This window comes from Schistocerca serialis, chromosome 1 (assembly GCF_023864345.2).
Source record: "Schistocerca serialis cubense isolate TAMUIC-IGC-003099 chromosome 1, iqSchSeri2.2, whole genome shotgun sequence".
Classification (NCBI taxonomy): Eukaryota; Metazoa; Arthropoda; class Insecta; order Orthoptera; family Acrididae; genus Schistocerca; species Schistocerca serialis.
The window spans coordinates 432,797,637-432,825,231 of NC_064638.1; the positions used below are offsets into that span (position 1 = coordinate 432,797,637).

The 27,595-nt window shown below is 39.4% G+C and overlaps 2 protein-coding genes across 3 annotated transcripts in view; one reads left to right on the forward strand and one right to left on the reverse strand.

The window, feature by feature from the left end:
- The window catches only part of LOC126481620 (synaptotagmin-14), a 602,337-nt gene that overhangs the window by 167,614 nt on the left and 407,128 nt on the right, over positions 1-27,595 (reverse strand). The window lies entirely within an intron of this gene.
- LOC126472580 (transcription factor Ken-like) overlaps positions 1-27,595 on the forward strand; it is a 51,250-nt gene that overhangs the window by 2,053 nt on the left and 21,602 nt on the right. Inside the window, exons 2-3 of one of the 2 annotated variants that reach the window (XM_050099944.1) lie at positions 303-1,074; positions 4,496-4,755. In XM_050099944.1, coding sequence (XP_049955901.1) covers positions 303-1,074; positions 4,496-4,538 — 815 coding nt within the window. In that variant the 3' untranslated portion in view covers positions 4,539-4,755. Of the gene's footprint in view, positions 1-302; positions 1,075-4,495; positions 4,756-27,595 lie in introns of those variants that run through there. The other variant, XM_050099943.1, reaches the window with a different exon arrangement.

A 27,595-nucleotide genomic window follows, 5' to 3' on the forward strand; every position in this document is an offset into this window, starting at 1 on the left:
GTAAGGTTATTTTCACTTTCATGGGTTGGCTCTGTCAAGATTAACATGATTTCTTTTTTCTGGTAATTTTTAATGATTTATTTATGTAGTGATGGACTATATTTTTATTTATTATTCTAATGTAGTTTAACATGACACAGCAACTGCAAATATTTGATCAACATTAATCTGAAAAAAAAAGCAATAGAAAGAAAACATATGGATAATCTTTCCTCTCTGTCTGTAAGTTTGTATTGCACTTTCCTAATTTTGACTCTGTGCTACTGCTTGAGAGACTGTTAAGTGAAATCTGTATGTTCCAGCACCAGCAAAGATACCTGATACAAGCAGTGCCTTTGCATCCATAGTACCAAAGATAGAAGACTGTGAAGACTGTCAAAATATTCAACTGACGCAGCCTGTACCTAGTAATGATTGTCAAAACGCAGTGCAGAATCTGGATGTTAGGAATATACAGCATAGTCTTACTGACAGTGATTATTCTCAAACAGAGGAACATACACAGATGAGTTTGGAGACTAGTGAAAGTGTTATGTATTCTAATGCCACAAGTAGTGGTGGCTCTTGGAGAAAAGTGATGTGCTCACACAGTGATACTCATACAGATTTAAATGTGTGCCATGCTAAAAGTTCAGTGCGAAAATCATCACAAAGTAATGAAACATCTCGCATGCATTCCTTGCCTTCAGTGCCAATGTCTGTTGAACAAGATAATTTTCATAGCAGCAACTCTCACTTTACTCATCAAAAATCAAGTACTCGCCAAATTGTGAAACAGTCAAAAGCCACAGAACAAAGTGCATATCACCAAATAAAGAAACAGTCAAAAGCAAAAACGAAAAAACTCCATAGTGAGGCAGGTGTACAAAAGACGCATTTAACACAGATTTTGAATTCATCTTCTGTTCACAAGAAGCTGCCAGAACTACCAGGTGCCACTTCTCATAACATAAAACTATCACCACATGTGAAAAGTAGCAGTAGACCGAGTAACTCAAAAGGCCATAGTAAAACACAATCAGTTCAAAAATCTGTACGCTTGAAGAAGAGAAAAAATAGTGAGGGAACTGGGAGGTAAGTTTCATTCAGGAGCGGATATGCACGAAAGTGTTACCTGTAACTTCCACAAAGTGAATTTTGTTAATAATGTTTTATCTCAATATTCATTGATAATTTCTTACCATTAGACATTAGCATTTTTACTTTCTACGAAATTTTGGTCATGTAATAAAGCACACACTCATTCAGTCAACCATTCTTTTGGTTTGCGATGTACTGGATTTTTAATGCTAAAACTTATTTTATGTTGGTAATTATTCTTATCGATAGCCTCTTAATTATACTGGGATTGCAACTACAGGAATGTCACATTGGGGACATACAGAGCACCTAACGATGGGGGTGTGTTTCGTGGCCAAAATTTCCTGTGTGTGCACTGTTATGTCATTACTTGAGGTAGCCAGCTGTCTAAAATAAAGCATAGGGCACAAATACATTCCCCATTTCCATTTTGAAAAATCACATTTCCCTTAGCCTTTGCAGTGAATCTCAGATCTGATTTCCTTACTACTAGTTTTATGTGGTTATTCCACTCTTGCTGGGTATACTAGTTGTTGATTCTAAGAAGGCTCGGTGGAGGGTCAGACACAGAGTATATTTATAGCTGTTTTTGAGATACCCACAGCTTTATTAGTGAGCTAACTGACTCTGCCTTTGTTAACAGATAACTATACTGTGTGTGGCTAAATACTTGAAAATGAAACTATATTATTAAAATTTAATACTGACAAGGGGATATCCTCTGTATGTGGCTGTAATCACAAGGCAAAGTTAACATGGAAACAGTTACATTACAATGTCAATGTGCTAGCACACAGTATTGAAGATTAACAACTGGAAACAAGTGAATATTGATCTGAAGTCACAGACACAATCTTCTGACTTCTATTGAAATGGTTACGCCTATCAGCCGCCCCCACCTCCTCATCGAGTCATTTTAGAGTGAACAGTCAATATTGTGTTAAATTTTTTGTGGCTCTTACAGTTTCCAATGTTCTCCTGTCATGTAACTGAACAATAGTGTGTCTGTCTATGTTCAGCTTATTGCTTTTATTTATATAAACTTTAACTGCCAGTCTTTACAGTGTTTATCCTTTACAAGTTCACCTGCATTATGCTGTTTTTCTAACATTGCAACATTCCTATACGCAAAAGAATTTTCTGCAAACAGCCTCCTGGAGTTTCTGACACTGTACACTTTAAACTCTAGGTCTCCACATTAGTGATAGCTAATGTTCCAGTCAGAGGATGGTCATTATGTCCAGCAGTGCTGTGCCCAGTGAATCACTCTTGTCCTCATTGCCCATGTTATTGATGATTAGAATACATTTTATTTCAACACTGTAGACACGGCTGTTTTTATCCACACATACAGTGCAGTGATTGTGTAGATAATGATTGTCATTATGGATATAAGCCTTAATCATCTTACTGGATTGCAGTTTCAAATTCTCTGTCTGTGCCTGGGTTTCTCAGCTAGTGACAAATTGGTGCAAGAAGTTTGGTTGATCTGTTACTTCTAGCTCCTTGGTCTTGGGTTGTTATTTATGCTCACACATCTACATTGAAAATTGTTTAAGTCCTCATAATCCTTACAGTTTCCATTTCAAGCATGCATTAGTTGTGAACAGTGGCTACTGACAGTGAAAGGAAACATCTGGCTTTTTCCTTGTACCCATAACTATGAAGTACATAATTTCACCATTTTTGTGCCACCTGAGTATTAAATAGACAGTCTCTCTGTTATTTATGAAATATTTCACATGTTAGATGTTTGATGGGGAAATCAAGTACTAACTAATGGGTATTACCCATCTCCAGACAATGTAGCCACCTTCGCCATAGTCTTATCTTTTACAGTCTAATGATTTTTTTCCTTTTTTTAAAGAGAATGTTGGCTGTCAACTTTTCATGTAATTTATTTTCATCAGGTCCTTTTTTTTTACCATTCATGTTTTCGTTTCTTATTGTTATTTTATTGTAGGCATTGTTGTTGTTGTGTGTGTGTTTTAACCTTATTTGGCATGTGATCCCTGTTCATTATAAGAAAATACCACAATTTCTTTTTGTGAAAAATTATTTGGCACAAGACTCGTAAATAAATAGCAAAATATGTCCACAGGGAGACTTCATGTAGACCCTGTAACATACTGAGTCTGTAAAAATTAGGGAAACATACAAAAGTGGATTTACATGTGATTAATTTTCAGGGGATAAAGGGAAATTTTATTATGTGTTGGTAAGAGTGATCTTTGTGTTTTATTCAAACATAAAGATGTTTACTGGCAAATATTTTAAGTGACAGTAGTCATATGTCTTGTAGCAAAGCAAGAAAGGTCTCTTGCAATGACAAAATATTTGTATTAAAAACTGAATTCCGCAAATTATAACCTGAGTTGAGAACAGTTCCAGTATTTTTTTAAGTGTTAATTAGTGGCCACATTAATTTAAATTTGATAATGTAAACATTACTGATTTGCCAGTGACAGTGGAACACTCACATTAAGATTCATGAATAGTTTAAAGTGTCTCAGATGAGTACATTCTGCATATGTAGCAGCAGAGTCTTAGGATGAATGTTATACTTGTTTCTGATAGAGGATTATTATGGAAATTTGGAAAGAAGTTTCTTTTCTTTGTGGATAAGGGAACAGGGCTCTTCACTATATGAGGTGCTCTGAACTCAGAGGACAGTTTGTTAATGAATAAATTGCAGTTGTTGCAAAAGTTATTACTGCGTGTTTTACTTATCCTTCTATCCTCGGAAATTTTAAAATAGTTTTTTTTCTCATTGACAATATGGTTGTTCATAGTACTTTCAGCAGAATATTTTTCCCCTTGTATTAAAATGTGGAGAGTATACTCATATACACCAAGCTGTTTGATGTATTACATTTAGTTTCATTACAGTGCCCCAGAGTAAGTGGAATAAATTGTAAAAAAACTCGAGTTGATGACAATATGTGTGAGAAGTGTGACAGTTTGTCTTGTGAAAGTTGTGTTGTATATTGTTGTGAAGAACTACAAACTATGGGGGAGGAGAAATTGTAAGAGAATAGTGTACGTTCAGGTAAGAAAATTTGTTATGTGAGGTTATAGATTAGGCAACACGAATTAGTTTGGGATGAGGTAACTAATTGGAATTGGACATACATTTTTCACTACCTTAAATAAAATAAAATAAAATTAAAATTTGTAATTTTTCATGTCAATGGTTCACAACTGAATGCTTATAGATAACAGATATAAGTGGGTCTCAGATACAAAGCTTGTCATTTTATCACACTTTTTTCTTTTTTTTTTTTTCGTATTTCGTATTCCATGGATCATTTTTGCAACAACCCACAATGATGTGTGATGTCAGTAGATTGACAAATAATATACATTTTCTCTGGCTAAATGTTTCCATTTACATTACTGATTTTTTTGTTTTCAGTCTGCAACAAAATTTGCTAAATGTGCCACACTCACATTCGTAGTTGCTGTATTTACATGAGAGAGAACTGCTGGAAGATGGAAACTGAACTTTGGAAATATTTTTGACTGGCATGTTTAAATGTTAAGACCAGAAGCTGCTGTTCTAGGCCAGTCAAATATTGATTTCCTGATTCTCAGTTTTTTTGACACCAGTGACCTCTGGAAATCACCTATTCTGGTTTTTATGTAGTCAGAACAGTAGTTTTTTTTAGTTATATACCCAAGCACATTTCAAAAACATTTGTACGTTTACAATGGAGCAAAAATTGATTGTAGCAAAAAAAATCCAGAATCTAGAACTACATGTCCAAGGGTCAATAATGGAGTGTTTACATGACCAACCAGATGTGGTATTGGGAAACTGGTTTATGAAATCGGGTTTTGGGAACCCCTTGTTGATGTAGTGAGTATCTACTCAGAAAGTCATCAGTGGAGCAGGAGGAGTTGTCAAGTTTCGAATGTTTCGTATATTGCTCCTATTGTTGTTGCAGCTCTGTTGGGCTTATAGTGCTTACACCAACAACACAACTCTGTTTGTGCTTTGAATGAGTGTAAGATGGGACATATTAGAACATTAGCAAGCCAAGAATTTACCACTGTGAAAATCTGGAACTAATATGTCCACACTCGAAAGATTCAGCATGAGAGCTACTTGTGTTCGGCTAGTTGGTACCTTTATGTGTGTTCTTGGTGCTGGCAGCGTGAATGAGCGAGTCAGCTAGTGTGCTCATTTGTAATATGGTAAACTCATTTTATATCACTGTCATACAAATTCAGTTGCTTGTACAGTTATCAATCTTAGTGTTACAGACATGGAAGTTTTAAGTGCTGTAAGCTAAATAAGTGTTTTTAGTGATTTAAAACTGGTTGGCATGGCCCCCTGGAGTAGTTAGTTTAGCCAGATTATGGAGATCCATAGTTTAAATCCCCATTCACTTAGTGTTGTTAAGAATTTTGTTGCTTCCGTAGATCGCTGTGAATGCATAGGTAGTTTCTTTAACACGTCTTGAGCATTTGTCCATTTCAGCTGCTCTTGAAGTGAATCTCAACACTTTGTCCCTGATTTGTCATACATTTACTTGTCCTTCTGTATTGACATTTTCCCCATTCCACTTGGAGAAGAGGTATGGAAAAATGATTGTTAGTTTCTCTTTGTGTAAGCTCCTTGTCTAATATATTCATGGATTCAATTTTCAGAATCTTGACAATATATTAAGATGTTGTTGCCAAATTTTACCTCGTTCCATTGGTCAAGATTAGATTGATATTGGGTACAATTTTGATCAGAGACCACCCACAGCTGTAAGAGGTCTTTGATTGAAACTAACACAATATATGTAGTTACTAGTGTACTGTTCTGTGCCACCAAGAAATTGCCAGTTCAGTTGCAAACCTGGCTACATACTGTTTTACGAAGTAAATGATTTTTGATGGAATTAATTTTGTATTTTGTAAGCCCAAAAGCACCTAATCCTGTCAACCTATGTTCCCCTGTGGCCTCTTAGGTTATTGTGTGTGAAGAACCCATTTATTTTTAACATTACATGTGTGTTCAGAATCACAGTTGATTGTCACATCTGATGATTGGTTCTCTGTAGGTCATTGTGTTGTTTGTGTTGTGCTCGTAGCACTGGTGTACAGATTTTGTACATTTGGAATAATCATACTTTGCCTAGATGAACATAGCAAATTTTAGACGTACTATTCATTATTTTTGCAGAGGAAAGCCATGCTTCATGCAAATGAAATATTAATTATGCTGTTGAAAGTATCTGCTGTAGGAAATATGTTTCTCAGCTTTAAATGTAAGTGTGGAACAAAATAAGGAACCACACTGAAACAGTGTTCAAATCACAATCAGAGAAAGGGGAGGAATATCACCATTGAAGTAATTTTTAAGCGTAATACTCATATTGGAAGGAAGAACAATAGAAAATGAAGGTATCTTATTTGTATTTTCAGTCTTAGATAAAGGTATTGGTAATATGAGGTGCTAGAAGACATTCAAAGTACTGCATGGGTCACACATGTCTACAGGCAGGGCACCAGAAATAATAATAATAATAATAATAAATCTACAATCTGATATTATTGACATCCACCTGTTATATAATCTTAGGACATTTCAGATGTAATGAGATGTATTGAACTAAAGATGTCCTCCATGCCATCCAGCACAGATTCCGAAAACATTGCTATGCAAAACCCGACTTGCACTTTTGTATCGTGGTATCCTGAAAGCTATGGATCAAGGCAATCGCCCGGGACAGTATTTCTTGACTTCTGAAAAGTGCTCCACCCATACATTGTTGCTTATTAATGAAAGTATGATCATATAGACTATGAAACAAAATTTGTGACTGGAATGAAGATTTTGTGGCAGGGAAGGCAAAATATTCTCTTTGAGGAGTGTCATTGACAGGTGTAGAAATGCAGGCATGACCTGAGGAAGGATGTCCTTGCTTTTCATGTTGTATATTAATGATCCAACACACAGTGTTAATGGCAAGCTCAGAACTTTTGCAGATGCAGTTATCTGTAATGAAGTACCGTCTGGAAAAAGCTGCACAAATATCTAGTGAAATCTTGGTAGTATTTCAAAGTGGTGTGGAGATTTGCTGCTAGCTTTGAATTTTCAGAAATGTAAAATTGTGCACTTCACAAAATGCAGAAATGAAAAGGATGGTTTCTACTCACCATTTCAGTGAGATGTTTAGTGGCAGCATACCAAAAAGACTGCTAAACATGTGGGCTTTCGACCAAAAGGCTTACACACACACACACACACACACACACACACACACACACACACTCTCTCTCTCTCTCTCTCTCTCTCTCTCTCTCTCTCTCTCTCTCTCTCTCTGCCTAATGCATGTATCTGCACCAGGAAGCCTGTGTTAGGTTTCTACCTGGACAGGAGTTACCAGAATGGCCTGTCTCACTCAGTGCTTAATATTTCTTGAATGCATTTAGAAATATTTAATTCTGATGCGTAATATTTGTCATCCTCAGGGTGAACATTATTGGAGATGTAAAAATTTGTTTCTGACTTTGAAGCTTCTTTGTGAATTTATGGTTGTTACAGATCTGCAGAGATATAAAGATCTTTCTTTCAATAATTCTTGATCAGATTTTTGTAACACATTCAGAAAATAACTATTGCTTTCAGATTTTTTATACTCTGAAGATCGATCAAATACATCTCTTGCTGAAACATAAAGACTGTACATCGAATGATGTAGAGGGCTTTTCAGAATCTGTGGAGAAGTTGTTACTTACTCTGACACTTAATAATTTGTCACTGGCACTCTTTAAGAGTATTATCATGCTCTCTTACTCAGTGGAACCACATTACCTTATCATTTTCTTTGTAGAATAAATAACTAGAAAAATATGACATCACAAAAGAGAAAAGTCCTAAATACAACTTAGAGGTCACAACAGTGAAAAACTAGTGAGTTTTGGGGGAAATACCCTAGCAAACCTAAAAACATGTCAACATCACTCAGATAACCAACGGCTGGCATGTCTGTACTCGACACTAGTGCTCAGGGGTTGGCAAGGAGGCCTAAATTACGTTGTCAATACCATTGAAGGAAAATTCAGAGGCAGCATCTGGGGAGTGGCGGAGCAAGACAAATTAACTTGTTCGGCAATCAAAGGATTAACTTGTATGACAAATGAGTTACATGGAAAGTAATCACACAATTACAGTACAGGAATAGATCTGCAAGTAGGGAAAGTAACAAATCTAAGATTTGAGTTTTATGGTCATTCTGGCTGAAGAAATTAAAACTTATGAGCATAGAGAAATGCAGTGGATGGCAGACTTAGCCCTTAGTTTCAATCAACAATTAGCAGAGCAAATTCTAGCCATGACTGGTTGAAAAGAGAATAAGAGACTGGACAAAAAATAATAGTGATGATGACTCAGTTGTAGACATACTGGTGACATTATCTGCTGCATAGCTGGAGATGCTCAAAACCGATATCAGACGTAGACTGGCACAAGAAAATTATACTATCTTCAACAAAAGCCCTGCCCTCTGAAAGTGTGTTTCTTAAGCACAGAATTTCATAGAAAAGGAATGTGGATTGTGGGGAAAAGAAGGCAATCAATCGTATGCAATTGGAATTTGGTTTTACAGAATTTTGTAAATATTTCAGTATACAAATACAGAATAAAATTAGTAGAAAAATAGATGATGATACGGGAATATTGAAGGGACGGTATGATAGGACACTAGCTAAGGCCAGTTGTGGATTTAAATGTTCTTTGAAGGGAAGAACAGTCATCTTTCTTTAATCTTTTTTGGCACTTGTTTCTTTCGATTAATGCATACTCTTTATGAGTGCATTCCCTAATAATAGGGTTTATTCTTGAGTTTGATTTAGTCTGACAGTTGAACTAATGCACAAGTTATGACAGTGTTGACTAACAGTACTTGAGAAACTATAATTGTATGAAATCTTCTGACTGAGCATTCTCTAACATATCTATGTACAAAATTAATAGATTGTTCCATTCTCGCTTGGCAGAAATGTAAGGTATATCACTGAAGATGCAATGCAGTGCAGAAAATCCACTGTTTTTATTTTCAGTTGTAACACTATTTCTGTAGGTGCTTCACTAGTTACACTTTTTTTAGATTTATGTAGTTTTTCTCTGCACTAGACCAGATGTCCTCCCAAAAGTTGCCACGCATATTTCCTCCGGCGTTTCAGCAGATATTTGCAATTTGGTTTCACAATGTATAGTTGGTGTCATCCGAGATAAATAGTGCTAGTCACATCTTTCATGCAATGCCCAGTGTTAGTGGAAAGTCAGTTTGTTTTCCACTACAAACAAAATTATTTTTAAAGTGAAATTTTACATGCCCTTTTGATAGAGCGGTCTCAGATTAGTATGATGTGATTCTTGTTTTATTGATGCGTATTAACAGTGACATTAAAACAGGAAGAAAAACCAGCACATCACCATCAAATGAGCACCTCTTTAGCTTAGTGATAGCAGTCAGGACAGGCCAGGGCAATGCTATTGCTGCTGGAATACTGGCCCTTCTTCGTGTTATTAGATGTCCCTGTTAATAAATCTCAATAAAACAAAAATCACACTAGAGTAATTTGGGCCACTCTATTGATTGGTTGCATAAAATTCCACTTTAAAAATAATGTTGTTTGTAATGAGAAGCAAACGAATGATTTCCACCAGCCATGGGCATTGCATGGAAGATGTGATGAGCTGTATTTGTTTGGGAAGACTCCAGCTACTCATTGTGCCGGCCATGGTGGCCGAGCGGTTCTAGGTGCTTCAGTCTGGAACCGTGTGACTGCTACGGTCGCAGGTTTGAATCCTGCCTCGGGCATGGATGTGTGTGATGTCCTTAGGTTAGTTAAGTTTAAGTAGTTCTAAGTTCTAGGGGACTTATGACCTCAGCTGTTGAGTCCCATAGTGCTCAGAGCCATTTGAACCATTTTGAGCTACTCATTGCAAATATTTGCCGAAACACCAGAGAAAGTACACCTGATGACTTTTAAGCAGGACACCGTGTATAATTTGGAAATATAATAGAGTTTCATATGTTGCATCACACTAGAGTAAGGGAATACACACAATGCTGTAATCACCATAATATCTAATGCAGAAGGCTGTAAAGCAGGGTGTCCAAACCACAGATTGCATGCAGCCCAAAGCAAGTGTTAGTGCAGCCCAATAAGTGAGCACCTATCACAAAATCAACAAAAAAGAAAAAATCCATGAAATCCCTGCTGTAAAGCATATGAAATGTATTTATCATCTCGGCTTGCTCTTCATGGTGTGGAGCAAAACACCAGAGGCATTTTTGATGGTAGGAGTATGCTTTGTTAGCTTTACTGCAAATTGGGTTCTTCACACAGAGAATTGTGCTCAAATATGTTTTGAGAATGATGAGTTTTTTGAGTTCTCAGACATGTAATACTCAATGCACACAGAGTGGTACTCTGTAATACACGAATTAATGCTGTAGTATGGCAAGTGCAACATCTGAGGTACAACTGAATAACAATTCATCAGATATGAATTCCTTTCCACTACTGTCAATGTGTGCAGAACAAATAAATGTTCCTCGGTAACTATGCTGGATCTGTTTATCAATCATGTACAGGGCTATTACAAATGATTGAAGCGATTTCATAAATTCACTGTAGCTCCATTCATTGACATATGGTCACGACACACTACAGACGTAGAAAAACTCATAAAGTTTTGTTCGGCTGAAGTCGCACTTCAGGTTTCTGCCGCCAGAGCGCTCGAGAGTGCAGTGAGACAAAATGGCGACAGGAGCCGAGAAAGTGTATGTCGTGCTTGAAATGCACTCACATCAGTCAGTCATAACAGTGCAACGACACTTCAGGACGAAGTTCAACAAATATCCACCAACTGCTGACTCCATGCGGCGATGGTATGCGCAGTTTAAAGCTTCTGGATGCCTCTGTAAGGGGAAATCAATGGGTCGGCCTGCAGTGAGCGAAGAAACGGTTGAACGCGTGCGGGCAAGTTTCATGTGTAGCCCGCGGAAGTCGACGAATAACGCAAGCAGTGAGCTAAACATACCACAGCCAACGGTTTGGAAAATCTTACGGAAAAGGCTAAAGCAGAAGCCTTGCCGTTTACAATTGCTACAAGCCCTGACACCCGATGACAAAGTCAAACGCTTTGAATTTTCAGCGTGGTTGCAACAGCTCATGGAAGAGGATGCCTTCAGTGCGAAACTTGTTTTCAGTGATGAAGCAACATTTTTTCTTAATGGTGAAGTGAACAGACACAATGTGCAAATCTGGGCAGTAGAGAATCCTCACGCATTTGTGCAGCAAATTCGCAATTCACCAAAAGTTAACGTGTTTTGTGCAATCTCACGGTTTAAAGTTTACGGCCCCTTTTTCTTATGCGAAAAAAACGTTACAGGACACGTGTATCTGGACATGCTGGAAAATTGGCTCATGCCACAACTCGAGACCGACAGCGCCGGCTTCATCTTTCAACAGGATGGTGCTCCACCGCACTTCCATCATGATGTTTGGCATTTCTTAAACAGGAGTTTGGAAAACCGATGGATCGGTCGTGGTGGAGATCATGATCAGCAATTCATGTCATGGCCTCCACGCTCTCCTGACTTAACCCCATGCGATTTCTTTCTGTGGGGTTATGTGAAAGATTCAGTGTTAAACCTCCTCTACCAAGAAACGTGCCAGAACTCCGTGCTCGCACCATCGATGCTTTCGAACTCATTGATGGGGTCATGCTGCGCCGAGTGTGGGAGGAACTTGATTATCGGCTTGATGTCTGCCGAATCGCTAAAGGGGCACATATCGAACATTTGTGAATGCCAAAAAAAGCTTTTTGAGTTTTTGTATGTGTGTGCCAAGCATTGTGAAAATATCTCAAATAATAAAGTTATTGTAGAGCTGTGAAATCGCTTCAATCATTTGTAATAACCCTGTATGTATTGACAAATAATCTGTCAAATACCATAATGAAAACTTTTTCACAATGGTGCAGGTGTGGAAGAGGAGCATTTAATAGGCCAATAGATTCTGAATTCATCCTCTGTTCACAAGAAACTATCAAAAAAATAGGTGCCTTTTTCACGCAATGAAACAGTCACGTATTTTGAAAATTAACAGTACATCAAGCGAGAGACCACCAGTTCAGAAGTTTTAATCTGGGGGAAAAAAAATGCAAAAGATCAATCATATATGTTTCCTTCATAAATCAGAATGTACAAAAGTTTTCATGAAATTTCTGCAAAACAAATTGTACATAGTTACTTATCTTTTATGTGAATATACACTGATAATGTCACTTTACCACCACATTGCAGCATTTTTCAAGTTCATTTTTATCACAGACATTAGTATTGTACGTCATCGTTTCTTCCCTTTCTATTCCTGTAGTTCAGTACATGAGCCTCCTTAAGATTAAAAGTTTTCTTCTCATTGCATGTTGTTTTTTCTTATAGTTGATAACAAGATTGGGGTTTCAGAACAAATGTAAATTAGTTGTACCCTTCAGTTTTTGCACTGAATAAAGATTTGCAGGGATGGGGAATGGCTAATTTTGAGATTGGTACAAATCATTAGAGACTCATTTTCAGTCCAGAAATTCCTTTTCATATATTGTTCGGTATATTGGTGGATCCTTCAGATGTGGTGACTTGATGCCTGACAGGGTGTACACCAAAACATTTTTCTTCCTTTTCCCCCTAGCCAAAACAGCATTTTTCACAATTTTCAGTTAAAAGCGCATGGAATAGTCTGTCAGTGACTCATGGCCAGCACTTCCACTACTTTGCTAGAATGCACTGACACTACTCCGGTTTTTTTAGTTATTTTTGACATTGGCCTTAAGTCAGGAGGCCTAAATAATTGTTTGGTAGTGTAATATTTTCTTCATGTATACTGTTACTATGTCTGGCAGCCATATGAGAAAATGATTGTAAACAAATTATAACCAACCCCATATTCTGAACTTTTATTTTTATGGCTCTTACGTATCTGTGTGTCATTACCTTGTGGAAATTGAAGATCTGATGAATAACTGTTTAGTGCTAATATAAATGACTGAATGACTTTAATATTGATGAATGATTCCTCTTTTAACATTGTATAATTCTGCCATTATATTTGCAGTCAAATAAACTTTCTTCTTTTTATATAGTTTTATTTTTAAAAGTACATTTGTTAAGAGGACATGGACAAAGGGCATCTTCAGCAGTTTGTAAATTGTTTCAAAATCACAATTATAATATATGTGTGTACATAATAAATAGCTACCCATGCATGTGGCTAATTTGAACAGAAAATAAAAAATAGATTGCTATAAAATGTAACATGTGCACCTAAAATCCAATTGTTCTTGAATTATGGTCTATAGACATCATTTTGGCACCTGACCCGTACTTTTAGTAATACTCGTGAATGTGGTAAGTTATCAGCCACACTGTGGTTCATATTCTTCCTTGCACTATACGTCCCCACATATGTGCTGTGAGTTTGTGAGAGGATGATTAGGACCATGCCTAATAAAACTTATACTACCTTGATGCTGGTGACTGAATTTACATCTTATCTCATTCACAGTGTTGATATTTTACTTTTTTTCAAACACATTCACAACTGTGTAGCCTTTACTATGCTTAGCATTGCAAGAAGGAAAAGGGGTTCAGCAAATAGTTGCAAATCTAATCTGTCCTTTTTTTTTTTAAAAAAAAAAAAAAAAAAAAAAAAAAAAAAAAAAAAAAAAAAGCTGTAGATCTAGATTTCAGCAACCATATAGATATCTTCATCGCAAAGAAAATAGAAAGCAATTATATGGAAATCAATACCTAAAAGATGTAAATTAAAACTACATTGTACACTAGTATTGGTGAAGTTTGATAACATACCATTTAAATTGAGTCATATATGCTTGTTAAGACTTTGACAACATTTTATTATATGACCTTAGGTCGTACATGGCCAGATTCTGAGGCTGTTGTTTATAGAGAAGTACAAGCAGCCTTAGCTTACATCATACATGTAGAACAACCCTCTGTTCCACTAACATCAACTCTTGTTACCAGTACAATGTGTTTTACATAAAATTGATAATAAACTTAAAAAATTAAAACCCAATAACCTTTATTAAAATTAAATAGTTTTGGCATAAAGCAAATACCGTGTCAAAAGTTTTGAGTCATTGAGTTTGTGGACAAGTAACCACATAATAAATGTGGAATAAAATTCAAAATATTGTCAGACTTTTTATAAAAATTATACATTGATAAAAGCCTAGAGTAACCGTTCATACTCAATAATTGTAATTACATTGCTTCCTATTAATGTAATATGCCCATCAATAGTAACATAAAAACATCATTTGAATTGAAATGCATTAAAGTATATAAACTGCCTTATAGTTTAACTACCAGCATATCAATTTATACAGATTTTGATGCAATTGAAGCTAACAATGTTAATAAGCAAGATAAAAGTGAAAAATCGTAGTAACAAGATTTGTTCTCACACTGTGCATTGCCAAGTGTTGTCATATACAGAGGGGAAATTGTTAGGCATGCTACGTCTCTCCTCAGTTGTGAACATCTTCTGTCCTGAAGTAGGTGGCCACTGAAAATCTCCCAAAAAATGGTTGCTTTTCACCACCGAGGGCAGAAGACTGTGTCCACTCTCAATTAGCTAGGCAGCGAAGTCAGATTTTTTTCAGCTATGTTGCGCTTATCCATGCCACATGTTCACCAAGCCCAGTTTCTAGTCTTCTTCGTGTCTGCCCCCACATAACAGGTGTCACAGTGTGAACATTTAATTTTATACACTCCTGATTGGTGACAAATACTTCTGTCAACACTTTTAGTTAATATACACCCTAGGCTATTTGTAGTTGACAATGACACCATTACCTTATGTTTCTTAAAGACTGATGCTATTCTTGTACTAATTTTGCAGTAGTGTGGCAAATATATATACAGTATTTATTTTTGCTACCTTCCATCTTGTTGTATTCAGTAGCAGTTGTACAATAAATTTTATTTACATAATGTGGAGTATATTCTTTCTCTTTACCAATGTATTTAATGGTATCTAGCTCTTACTTCTTACCCAGCTTGTGAGAGTGGGTGGTAGAAAGATAGGCAACTTGCTTTATATGTTCATAAATGTAAAATTGTGCACTTCACAAAACAAAGAAATATCCTATCAGTGAGTCACTGCTGGAATCGGCCAGCTCATACAAATACCTGCGTGTAAAACTTTGTGGGAATATGAAATGTTATGATCACATAGCCTCTGTTGTGCGTAAAGCAGGTGATAGACATTGGTTTATTGGTAGAATACTGGGTTAGCGAAATCATTCTAAAAAAGAGATTGCTTGAAAATCACTTGTGTGACCAAGTTTAGAACATTGCTCAAGTGTTCAGGACTCATACCAAAGAGGACTAATAGGTGATAATGGGCATACACAGAGGGGGCCAGCAGGAATGGTCAGAGATGTATTTGGTCCATGTGGGGGTGTCACAGAGATACTGAAGAAACTGAAATGGCAGACTCTTGAAGGTAGACATAAACTGTCTTGAGAAAGTCCATTAACAAAGTTTCATGACCTGGCTTTAAATGATGACTCAAGACTACAACTCCCTATGTATCGCTCATATAGGGATCATTAGGATAAGGTACAATAATTACAGCATACACCGAGGCATTGAATCAATCATTCCTCCTGCCCTCCATACTTGAATGGAAAGGGAAGAAACCCTAATAACTGGTACAATGTGATGTACCCTTTTCCTTGCACTTCATGGTGGTTTGTGGAGCATATATCTAGATATAGTGGGAGACTGAATAGGCAATTAATAGCAAGACTGAAAAAGCATTTTTATGTTGACTTGGATGGTTGGAATCATATTTTGCAATAGCATCAGTGCAAGTATTTTTCCTGAAAAATCCCTAAACTGTGGTTTTCCATTTTCATCTAAAAAAATTAATGGAACCATTGATTTCCACTTCACATGTAAAATTGATTTTCTTATGTAAATCATTCATTAATAATGTGATTATTACTGTTGACTAAGAAAGCTTGTCATCATGTATCCAAAGTAGTGCAGCATCTTTTCTGTTAAAGTGGGATTTTCAGTGAAAAACTTTTACAAGTTAGTTGACAAAAATATCAGCCAAAACAAGAAATAGAGCTCCCTATGTTAAGTCCATTGTTTTGAAGGTATATTTCATAATTTAGATTTAAAATAATTAGACTTCAAGGTTAATGAAAATACATTGATGAACTAATGAATTTCATATCTAGAAATCATTTCCTGACTGGTTAGATTCTTCCTAATAATTTCAATGGTGTTATTAACTGGTATATTAGTGTAAAGTTTACTATATGTTAGGACATAAATGTCATGTCTGCTGCTATTGGTATGTTGTAAATGTTACTGGCCAAATCACAAATATTTTTCTGTAAAAAACTGAGTCATTTCCTGGCATCTCTACTGAAAGGACCACCTGTTCCATCAGCAATCTGTCTTAGAATCATATGTTCTTATGGAACTTAAACTGTGCCCTAAGCATAGGTGTTTGTGGATTCATGGCCTTAAGCTTCTGTACTTCTGTTTGAAAATAGTTCTCTACGTGTTTTTAGCTTTTTATTCAGTTTTTTCCATGCTTCAGAGGTTAGGTCTCTATCGATCCTTTTAATATTATTTTCATAAAAAATCTTTTAGCCTTAGTTACATATTCAACATTTCCCACAACCACCACTGAGTTTACCATATCCACCTTCATAATGATGGCACCTTCAACAGTGATTCTGCTACTCATCCCATCCACAGTTGATTTTTCAATACTTCTATTATTGCAGAACATATTAGATTCATTCTTAACAATTTTGTTTACAGCTACTGCAGTCATACTTCACCCAGTCTTTGAAGTCTTTAAATAGTCAATAGCATATTTCACATTCAAGGTAATGTATTTAATGGTTGTGCCACTAATTTTAGTATTCACTTTATATTTCAAGTATCTGCTTAACATTACCTCCTTGTGTTCATTGAAGTTAATGTAATATAATGTGAGTACTATGATTAGTGATAGAGCTATTAAAGATGCTTTTTATATGTGAAATATATATGCGTATATTGATGCTCTAGCAAGTTCAAAGATTCAGCAAAATAGGGTTGCAGTAGCTGTAAACAAAATCATTAATGTTGTTGATATTGCTGCAGTCTTCAGTCTGAAGACTGGTTTGGTGCAGCTCTCCATGCTGCTCTATCCTGGTCAAGCCTCATCATCTCCTAATAACTACTGTAACTTACATCCTTCTGAATCTGCTTACTGTATTCATCTCTTGGTCTCCCTCTATGATTTTTACCCTCCCCCCTCCCCCCCCCCCCCCCCCCCACACACACACACTCTCCTCCAGTACTAAATTGGAGATCCTGTGATGTCTCAGAATGTGTCCTATCTAGCAATCCCTTCTTCTAGTCTGATTATGCCACAAATTTCTTTTCTCCCCATTCTATTCATTGCCTTATCATTAATTACGTGTTCTTCCCCTTCTCCCATCTAATCTTCAGCATCCTTCTGTAGCACCACATTTCAAAAGTTTCTATTCTCTTCTTGACTAAACTGTTTACTGTCCATGTTTCACTCCCATACTTGGCTACACTCCATACAAATATGTTCGGAGAGGAATGGCCACCAACAAACTGCGACCAAGAAACAACACACCACCCTGTTGCTGAGCACACTGCCCAATATGATGTCCTTCATTTCAGTGACTGCTTCACAGCCTGTGCCATGTGCATCCTTTCAACCAACACCAATCTTTCTGTATCGTGCAGGAGGGAACTCTCCCTGCAATATATCCTACATTCCCTTAACCCTAATGCCCTCAACCTTCATTAGCCATTGTCCTTACCCATCTAGCCCCTTCCTACACAGCTCTCATTCCACCAAAGCAACTAATCTTTTTACTTCTCCCCATTTCCACTACCCCTCCTTTCTCCCCCACCCACCATCTAATCTCCTGATTGCACCTAGCTACCGTACTCTCCACCCTATCCCTGCAAGCTCTCAGCAGCACTTTACCATCCCCCACCCCTACCCTGCCATCTCTCGCCCTCCCTATCCCAGCCCCCACCCCCTTCCCCCACCCAGCTGCCTCTCCTATAATGTGCACCTGCTCGCGGTCTGGCTCCAGCTGCCAGAAACTGTGACCATGTGCTTGTGAGCTGCATTTGTGTGTGTGTGTGTGTGTGTGTGTGTGTGTGTGTGTGTGTGTGTGTGTGAGAGAGAGAGAGAGAGAGAGAGAGAGAGAGAGTGAGTGAGTGAGTTTGTGCATGCGTGCGTATATTTTTGACAGAGGGCTTGTTAACCGAAAGCTTAGAATCTCTGGTGTGTGGTGACTAGCAATGATCTTTTTCATTACATTGTTACATTCCATCCAGAATTCTGGATTTCCCTTTTTAAATTTTCGAGCCTACCTGCGTGATTAAGGGATTTAACATTCCAAGCCCTGATCCGTAGAATGCCAGTTTGATTTCTCCTGATGACATCATCCTTCGGAGTTGTCCCATCCAGAGATCCGAACGGGGGACTAATTTACCTCTGAAATATTTTACCCAAGAGGATGCCGTCATTATTTAACCCTAAAGAAGAGCTGCATGCCCATGGGAAAAATTATGGCTGTAGTTTTCCCTTGCTTTCATCTGTTTGCTGGCCATTTTGATGAATGTTACAAAGCTAGTTTGCTGTCCTGCAACTACTGAAAAGGCAACTGTCCCTCTTCAGGTACCAGAGATTTGTCAGGCCACTCAACAGATGCCCCTCCATTGTGCTATCTTTATTGCAGAGGCTAGCGAGCCAACCCACCAGTGCAAGGAATAATGAACCTAAAATATCCTATAATAATAACAATAATGAAGGATCTGTTGTGGATCGGATCAGCACCATGATTATGAACGCGAACAAAGGAAACTCGGTGGTGATAGGGGGGAAAGCTGAATATATACCTATGATTAAAGCTTTATCAATGAAAATAATAATAAAAGGATCGATAGGGACCTAACCTCTGAACACAGAAAAATTGCGTGAAAAACTATTATATACTTGGTACTATTTTCAACCAGAGAAATACAGCAGCTTAAGGACATGGATCCATGTACACCTACTATTAGGGCACAGGTTGTCCATAAGGAACATATGCCTGACAGTTGACAGCAGTGGTCCTTTCAGTAAAGATGCCAGGAAATATCTCACGTTTTTGAAGAAACATGTTTCACTACGATAGACAATATTCAGTCAAAAATACACTCCTGGAAATTGAAATAAGAACACCGTGAATTCATTGTCCCAGGAAGGGGAAACTTTATTGACACATTCCTGGGGTCAGATACATCACATGATCACACTGACAGAACCACAGGCACATAGACACAGGCAACAGAGCATGCACAATGTCGGCACTAGTACAGTGTATATCCACCTTTCGCAGCAATGCAGGCTGCTATTCTCCCATGGAGACGATCGTAGAGATGCTGGATGTAGTCCTGTGGAACGGCTTGCCATGCCATTTCCATCTGGCGCCTCAGTTGGACCAGCGTTCGTGCTGGACGTGCAGACCGCGTGAGACGACGCTTCATCCAGTCCCAAACATGCTCAATGGGGGACAGATCCGGAGATCTTGCTGGCCAGGGTAGTTGACTTACACCTTCTAGAGCACGTTGGGTGGCACGGGATACATGCGGACGTGCATTGTCCTGTTGGAACAGCAAGTTCCCTTGCCGGTCTAGGAATGGTAGAACGATGGGTTCGATGACGGTTTGGATGTACCGTGCACTATTCAGTGTCCCCTCGACGATCACCAGTGGTGTACGGCCAGTGTAGGAGATCGCTCCCCACACCATGATGCCGGGTGTTGGCCCTGTGTGCCTCGGTTGTATGCAGTCCTGATTGTGGCGCTCACCTGCACGGCGCCAAACACGCATACGACCATCACTGGCACCAAGGCAGAAGCGACTCTCAACGCTGAAGACGACACGTCTCCATTCGTCCCTCCATTCACGCCTGTCGCGACACCACTGGAGGCGGGCTGCACGATGTTGGGGCGTGAGCGGAAGACGGCCTAACGGTGTGCGGGACCGTAGCCCAGCTTCATGGAGACGGTTGCGAATGGTCCTCGCCGATACCCCAGGAGCAACAGTGTCCCTAATTTGCTGGGAAGTGGCGGTGCGGTCCCCTACGGCACTGCGTAGGATCCTACGGTCTTGGCGTGCATCCGTGCGTCGCTGTGGTCCAGTCCCAGGTCGACGGGCACGTGCACCTTCCTCCGACCACTGGCGACAACATCGATGTACTGTGGAGACCTCACGCCCCACGTGTTGAGCAATTCGGCGGTACGTCCACCCGGCCTCCCGCATGCCCACTATACGCCCTCGCTCAAAGTCCGTCAACTGCACATACGGTTCACGTCCACGCTGTCGCGGCATGCTACCAGTGTTAAAGACTGCGATGGAGCTCCGTATGCCACGGCAAACTGGCTGACACTGACGGCGGCGGCGCACAAATGCTGCGCAGCTAGCGCCATTCGACGGCCAACACCGCGGTTCCTGGTGTGTCCGCTGTGCCGTGCGTGTGATCATTGCTTGTACAGCCCTCTCGCAGTGTCCGGAGCAAGTATGGTGGGTCTGACACACCGGTGTCAATGTGTTCTTTTTTCAATTTCCAGGAGTGTAGTTGTGATTTGGCCAGTAACATTTATAACCTAACAGTAGCAGCAGACATGAAATTTGTGTCCTTAGATGTAGAAAAGTTATACCTCAATATACCAGTTAACAGAACCATTGAAATTATCAAGAAGAAACTAATCAATCTGAACAGGCTCTCTAGATATGAAATTAATTTGTTCATCAAAGTGGCTAAGGAGGAGTGACTAGAGGAGAGATATAGGGATTTAGAAGCAAATTTCTCTAGTGGAAAGATAGTTGCCACCTACAGGAAAATTAAAGAGGCCTGTGGGAAAAAGAGAAGCCGTGTATGAATATCAAGAGCTCAGGTGGAAAACCAGACCAAGCAAAGAAGGGAAAGATGAGAGGTGGATGGTGTATATAGAGGGCCCTTACGAGGGAGATGAACTTGAATGCAATATTATAGAAAGAGAAGTGTTCTTAGATGAAGATGAGATCAGAGATACGATACTGCTTGAAGTGTCCTGCAGCAGCTGTAGTAAGCGTGTGTATCTTCGGTGTTCACGCACCTCTCAAGAACAGTCCGTGTTGACTGATCTATATATGACTTACCCCAATTTCCACAAAAAATCTGATATACATCCGCCATACTAAGCAATAAATCATTCTTCACAGAACAGATTAAGGCTACAATCTTCATAGGAAGCTGGTGTTTCTGAGGTACACATGTTGTGCTGTGGGACGATCGGTAAGATTGAAAAAGAACACACTGCATACGCAGTCGCAGTCTAGACACTTCTATTGCTCCCAGATGACCGGACTCTGCAGTCTTACGCTGCCATCATCTGATCTTCTGGAACTTATAAAATTGTCGTGTTACATTCACATGCAGTCAGAGCATACCAGGCACTCCCCACGTATACATGTCTTGATAAAAATGGTAAAATGCAAACAAATGATAAAAAGCACACAGTTAAAATCTTAGTGGTGCTGTGTGGCAAGCTTGTGAGAACAATGTTCGCCACCAGTTTACATGGACAATACGAAAAAGGTGAATGAGACTGGATATGATTCTTTTACCGTGTTACTCATTTGCATTTTGTGCAAGATTAATAGGATCGATAAGCCTACAAAGACGCGTTTGGGTACTCTATCAAGTTTCTATGTAGATCAGGCGTTGCACTAAACATTATTTACATTTTAAAAGAAAGCGCTTCACAAAAACAGTTGAGTACACGCGACGATGGTTATTAGACGAATGTGGTGATAGTCTCATTAAATTTATTTGAATATCGAAGCGAGATGGAAAATAAATTTCGCTATTAGCCGCAACAGTTCCATTAAACGTTGTCTTGTTTGGCGGTATGTCTTTCTTGTTAAACAAAACATCGTAGTTTACGGTTGGATGTTTGCAGTTACTCTTAAACTACTGTAGCACACCACTAAGAAGCATGAAAATGTAAACGAAAAATTAATTCAATGGGCGACCGTTTACGCTATTCAATGCTCACTTCTGCGGTACTTCCAAATATTGAGAAAGTGCTCCTTCGCCATTTGTTTAATGATTTGCTAGGCTAACTATACCTCGATTAGTTGGACTAAACACTACGCAGAAGCTTCACTGGTAAATGATCCACAGTTGTCCTTCGACCAAACAAAGTATCGAAGCCTTATTTGTCTGTTCACCGACGAATAGGCAGCATAATCTTGCATTTTTGCATTATTGCTCCGAATCGTGTCTAGATACTTGCCTGGAATATACGATTGCCTGTGTTGGGGCACGTATACAATAACTGAAAACTTACTTTGTTTAATAAACTAATGAAAAAGAATCATACAAGAAAAACGAATCGCATTTCCCTCACGCTAATGCATCTGCTCACAAAAATGCTTTGGCGGAGAGAAAACTGAAGAATCTGAAGCGTGAATTGCTGGAACATCCACCTTATTCACCACGTCCGTGATCTTGCGGTACGAATTCGATCTCCTTACATTTCTGAAGAATTTGTGACTGGAAAATATTTTGAGCCTAATTAAGGGATTGTTGTTGTTGTGGTCTTCAGTCCTGAGTCTGGTTTGATGCAGCTCTCCATGCTAATCTATCCTGTGCAAGCTCCTTCATCTCCCAGTACCTACTGCAACCTACATCCTTCTGAATCTGCTTAGTGTATTCATCTCTTGGTCTCCCTCTACGATTTTTACCCTCCACGCTGCCCTCCAATGCTAAATTTGTGATCCCTTGATGCCTCAGGACATATCCTACCAGCCGATCCCTTCTTCTAGTCAAGTTGTGCCACAAATTTCTCTTCTCCCCAATCCTATTCAACACCTCCTCATTAGTTACGTGATCTACCCACCTAATCTTCAACATTCTTCTATAGCACCACATTTCGAAAGCTTCTATTCTCTTCTTGTCCAAACTGGTTATCGTCCATGTTTCACTTCCATACATGGGTACACCCCACACAAATACTTTCAGAAACGACTTCCTGACACTTAAATCTATACTCAGTGTTAACAAATTTCTCTTGTTCAGAAACGCTTTCCTTCCCATTGCCAGTCTACATTTTATATCGTCTCTACTTCGACCATCATCAGTTATTTTGCTCCCCAAATAGCAAAACTCCTTTACTACTTTAAGTGTCTCATTTCCTAATCTAATTCCCTCAGCATCACCCGACTTAATTCGACTACATTCCATTATCCTTGTTTTGCTTTTGTTGATGTTCATCTTATATTCTCCTTTCAAGACACTGTCCATTCCATTCAACTGCTCTTCCAAGTCCTTTGCTGTCTCTGACGGAATTACAATGTCATCGGCGAACCTCAAAGTTTTTATTTCTTCACCCTGGATTTTAATACCTGCTCCAAATTTTTCTTTTGTTTCCTTTACTGCTTGCTCAATATACAGATTGAATAACATCGGGGAGAGGCTACAACCCTGTCTCACTCCCTTCCCAACCGCTGCTTCCCTTTCATGCCTCTCGACTCTTATAACTGCCATCTGGTTTCTGTACAAATTGTAAATAGCCTTTCGCTCCCTGTATTTTACCCCTGCCACCTTCAGAATTTGAAAGAGAGTATTCCAGTCAACATTGTCAAAAGCTTTCTCTAAGTCTACAAATGCTAGAAACGTAGGTTTGTCTTTCCTTAATCTTTCTTCTAAGATAAGTCGTAGTGTCAGTATTGCCTCACGTGTTCCAACATTTCTACGGAATCCAAACTGCTCTTCCCCGAGGTCGGCTTCTATCGGTTTTTCCATTCATCTGTAAATAATTCGCGTTAGTATTTTGCAGCTGTGACTTATTAAACTGATAGTTCGGTAATTTTCACATCTGTCAACACCTGCTTTCTTTGGGATTGGAATTATTATATTCTTCTTGAAGTCTGAGGGTATTTCGCCTGTCTCGTACATCTTGCTCACCAGATGGAAGAGTTTTGTCAGGACTGGCTCTCCCAAGGCCGTCAGTAGTTCTAATGGAATGTTGTCTACTCCCGGGGCCTTGTTTCGACTCAGGTCTTTCAGTGCTCTGTCAAACTCTTCACGCAGTATCGTATCTCCCATTTCATCTTCATCTACATCCTCTTCCATTTCCATAATATTGTCCTCAAGTACATCACCCTTGTATAGACCCTCTATATACTCCTTCCACCTTTCTGCTTTCCCATCTTTGCTTAGAACTGGGTTTCCATCTGAGCTCTTGATATTCATACAAGTGGCTCTCTTTTCTCCAAAGGTCTCTTTAATTTTCCTGTAGGCTGTATCTATCTTACCCCTAGTGAGATAAGCCCCCACATCCTTACATTTGTCCTCCAGCCATGCCTGCTTAGCCATTTTGCACTTCCTGTCGATCTCCTTTTTGAGACGTTTGTATTCCTTTTTGCCTGCTTCATTTACTGCATTTTTATATTTTCTCCTTTCATCAATTAAATTCAATATTTCTTCTGTTACCCAAGGATTTCTACTAGCCCTCGTCTTTTTACCTACTTGATCCTCTGCTGCCTTCACTACTTCATCCCTCAGAGCTACCCATTCGTCTTCTACTGTATTTCTTTCCCCCATTCCTGTCAATTGTTCCTTTATGCTCTCCCTGAAACTCTGTACAATTTCTGGTTCTTTCAGTTTATCCAGGTCCCATCTCCTTAAATTCCCACCTTTTTGCAATTTCTTCAGTTTTAATCTACAGTTCATAACCAATCATAGTAATAGATTGATGTTCCGCAGGCTTAGCAGCTTAGCAGTTCAGGGATGGGATATGCTGTCTAGAAATGCAGGAGACAAAGTACCTCAAAAGGGCCGGGGACCACACCGACAGTAAGTACATGTCTCGACAAGACTAGAACGTTACGCCACTCGAACGGGTTCGTGGTTGCTTTAGTTTAGACGACTGAAGAGTACGTGCGCAATGTTGCGCCGTGTTCGTATTGTGACTGGTTGCGACGGTTTGCCCTGCGGGTATTCCTAGCAGCAGCTGCAGTATCTCTGTTGGGCCCAGCCCGTCGTTCTACCGCTGTCAGGCCGAGTGGCCTGCACCAGCAGCAGCAGCGCCAGCAGAAGACCCCTGCTAATTAGCCCTGCTTAATTGCGACACGTGCCGACTGCTTGCGACATCTACAGTCGAACACAGCACAAATGCATCCTGTAAGGTAAATAAATCCACTCATGTACATACCGCAAAGGAACAGGAAGAAATAGTGTCTATGGCGTAGCTCGTTCACATTCGTAAAGGGTAAACGTCACGGAGCAAGCACAGGCAAACGTGTCGCATGTGTGCAGCAAGACATGCGCGGAAGGGGTTGAAAGCATTCAACGTCGCTAGCAGTCGCTGTCTTGAAAGAGTACACAACCAGAGGTTCCCTTTGTGCAAAATTCCACGGGTTGCTTAGTGTGAATATGATTCTCGAAAAGTGAGTATTCTCGTCTGCTTACCTGTATACTGTTCTATTGTCTCGCTGTTATAATACCAAAACAATGAAGAGTGCAGTGCTATAATTATTTCACAGTAGTTTAGCGTCCACTACTTCGCTTGCGCGGACTAATAGAATTTTTATGTTCAGAAATTGCAAGACATTATAAACTTTTCACGCTAATTAAGGCCAATGAAGCATGGTCTTTTTCGAATGTACTTCTGACTAAAAAGCGCTTCTGGTAGCTGGAGTCCAAGGATTTTGTTAATCATACCTTTTGCTTTCTTGTTGAGATACTTCCGTAGAAACTTTCATTCCCTAACACGTATTTCTTTGTGTCTAACCGAGAAGTGAAAAACCAGTTTTCATTGAAATAGTTTTCAGAATTTTTTAATGTAACGAAAAATATTCTTAAAAATTTATCACCCCTTAGGGAACTGAATTTCCAAAAACGCTGAACACGTATTTTTTATTTCTAGACGATGAGTCAAAGACCAGTTTCATACATGTAGCTTTAAAAATGCTTTAGTAGTTCTTTAATAGTGATTTATTTTCAAAAAGTCTTTCATCCAATATTTTAACCCCCTAGTGATTGAATTTCCGAAAATACTGAAAAATGTATTTTTTTATTTATGACTGAGGAACCAAATAAGTTTTCGTAGTTCTAGCTTCAAAATTGCCTTAATAGCGACATATTTTCACAAATCCTCTCATCCCCTATTTTACTCCCTTAGGAGTGGAATTGCGAGCAATACAATCTTAAACGACACCTACAGTGTGAGCTCCACACCCTCTCCAAATTTCAAGTTTCTGTTCTTAGCGGGGTGGTCTGAGCGATGATGAGTCAGGGAATCAGTCTGGTCCTTTAACCCGCTTAGAGGTCAACAATTTAGCTTAAAAATGCTTGCCCAATGAAATATTTCCATAAAAACTTTCGTCCTCTATTGCACTCCCTTAGGAACTGAATTTCCAAAAACAATGAAACAAACATTTTTTTTTTAAATTTATAACCGAGAAGTCGAATACCAATTCATAGAGGCAGTTTTAAAAATCCTTTAGTAGTTCTTTACTAATTGTTTACATTCAAAAAACTTTCATCTACACTCCTGGAAATTGAAATAAGAACACCGTGAATTCATTGTCCCAGGAAGGGGAAACTTTATTGACACATTCCTGGGGTCAGATACATCACATGATCACACTGACAGAACCACAGGCACATAGACACAGGCAACAGAGCATGCACAATGTCGGCACTAGTACAGTGTATATCCACCTTTCGCAGCAATGCAGGCTGCTATTCTCCCATGGAGACGATCGTACAGATGCTGGATGTAGTCCTGTGGAACGGCTTGCCATGCCATTTCCACCTGGCGCCTCAGTTGGACCAGCGTTCGTGCTGGACGTGCAGACCGCGTGAGACGACGCTTCATCCAGTCCCAAACATGCTCAATGGGGGACAGATCCGGAGATCTTGCTGGCCAGGGTAGTTGACTTACACCTTCTAGAGCACGTTGGGTGGCACGGGATACATGCGGACGTGCCTTGTCCTGTTGGAACAGCAAGTTCCCTTGCCGGTCTAGGAATGGTAGAACGATGGGTTCGATGACGGTTTGGATGTACCGTGCACTATTCAGTGTCCCCTCGACGATCACCAGTGGTGTACGGCCAGTGTAGGAGATCGCTCCCCACACCATGATGCCGGGTGTTGGCCCTGTGTGCCTCGGTCGTATGCAGTCCTGATTGTGGCGCTCACCTGCACGGCGCCAAACACGCATACGACCATCATTGGCACCAAGGCAGAAGCGAATCTCATCGCTGAAGACGACACGTCTCCATTCGTCCCTCCATTCACGCCTGTCGCGACACCACTGGAGGCGGGCTGCACGATGTTGGGGCGTGAGCGGAAGACGGCCTAACGGTGTGCGGGACCG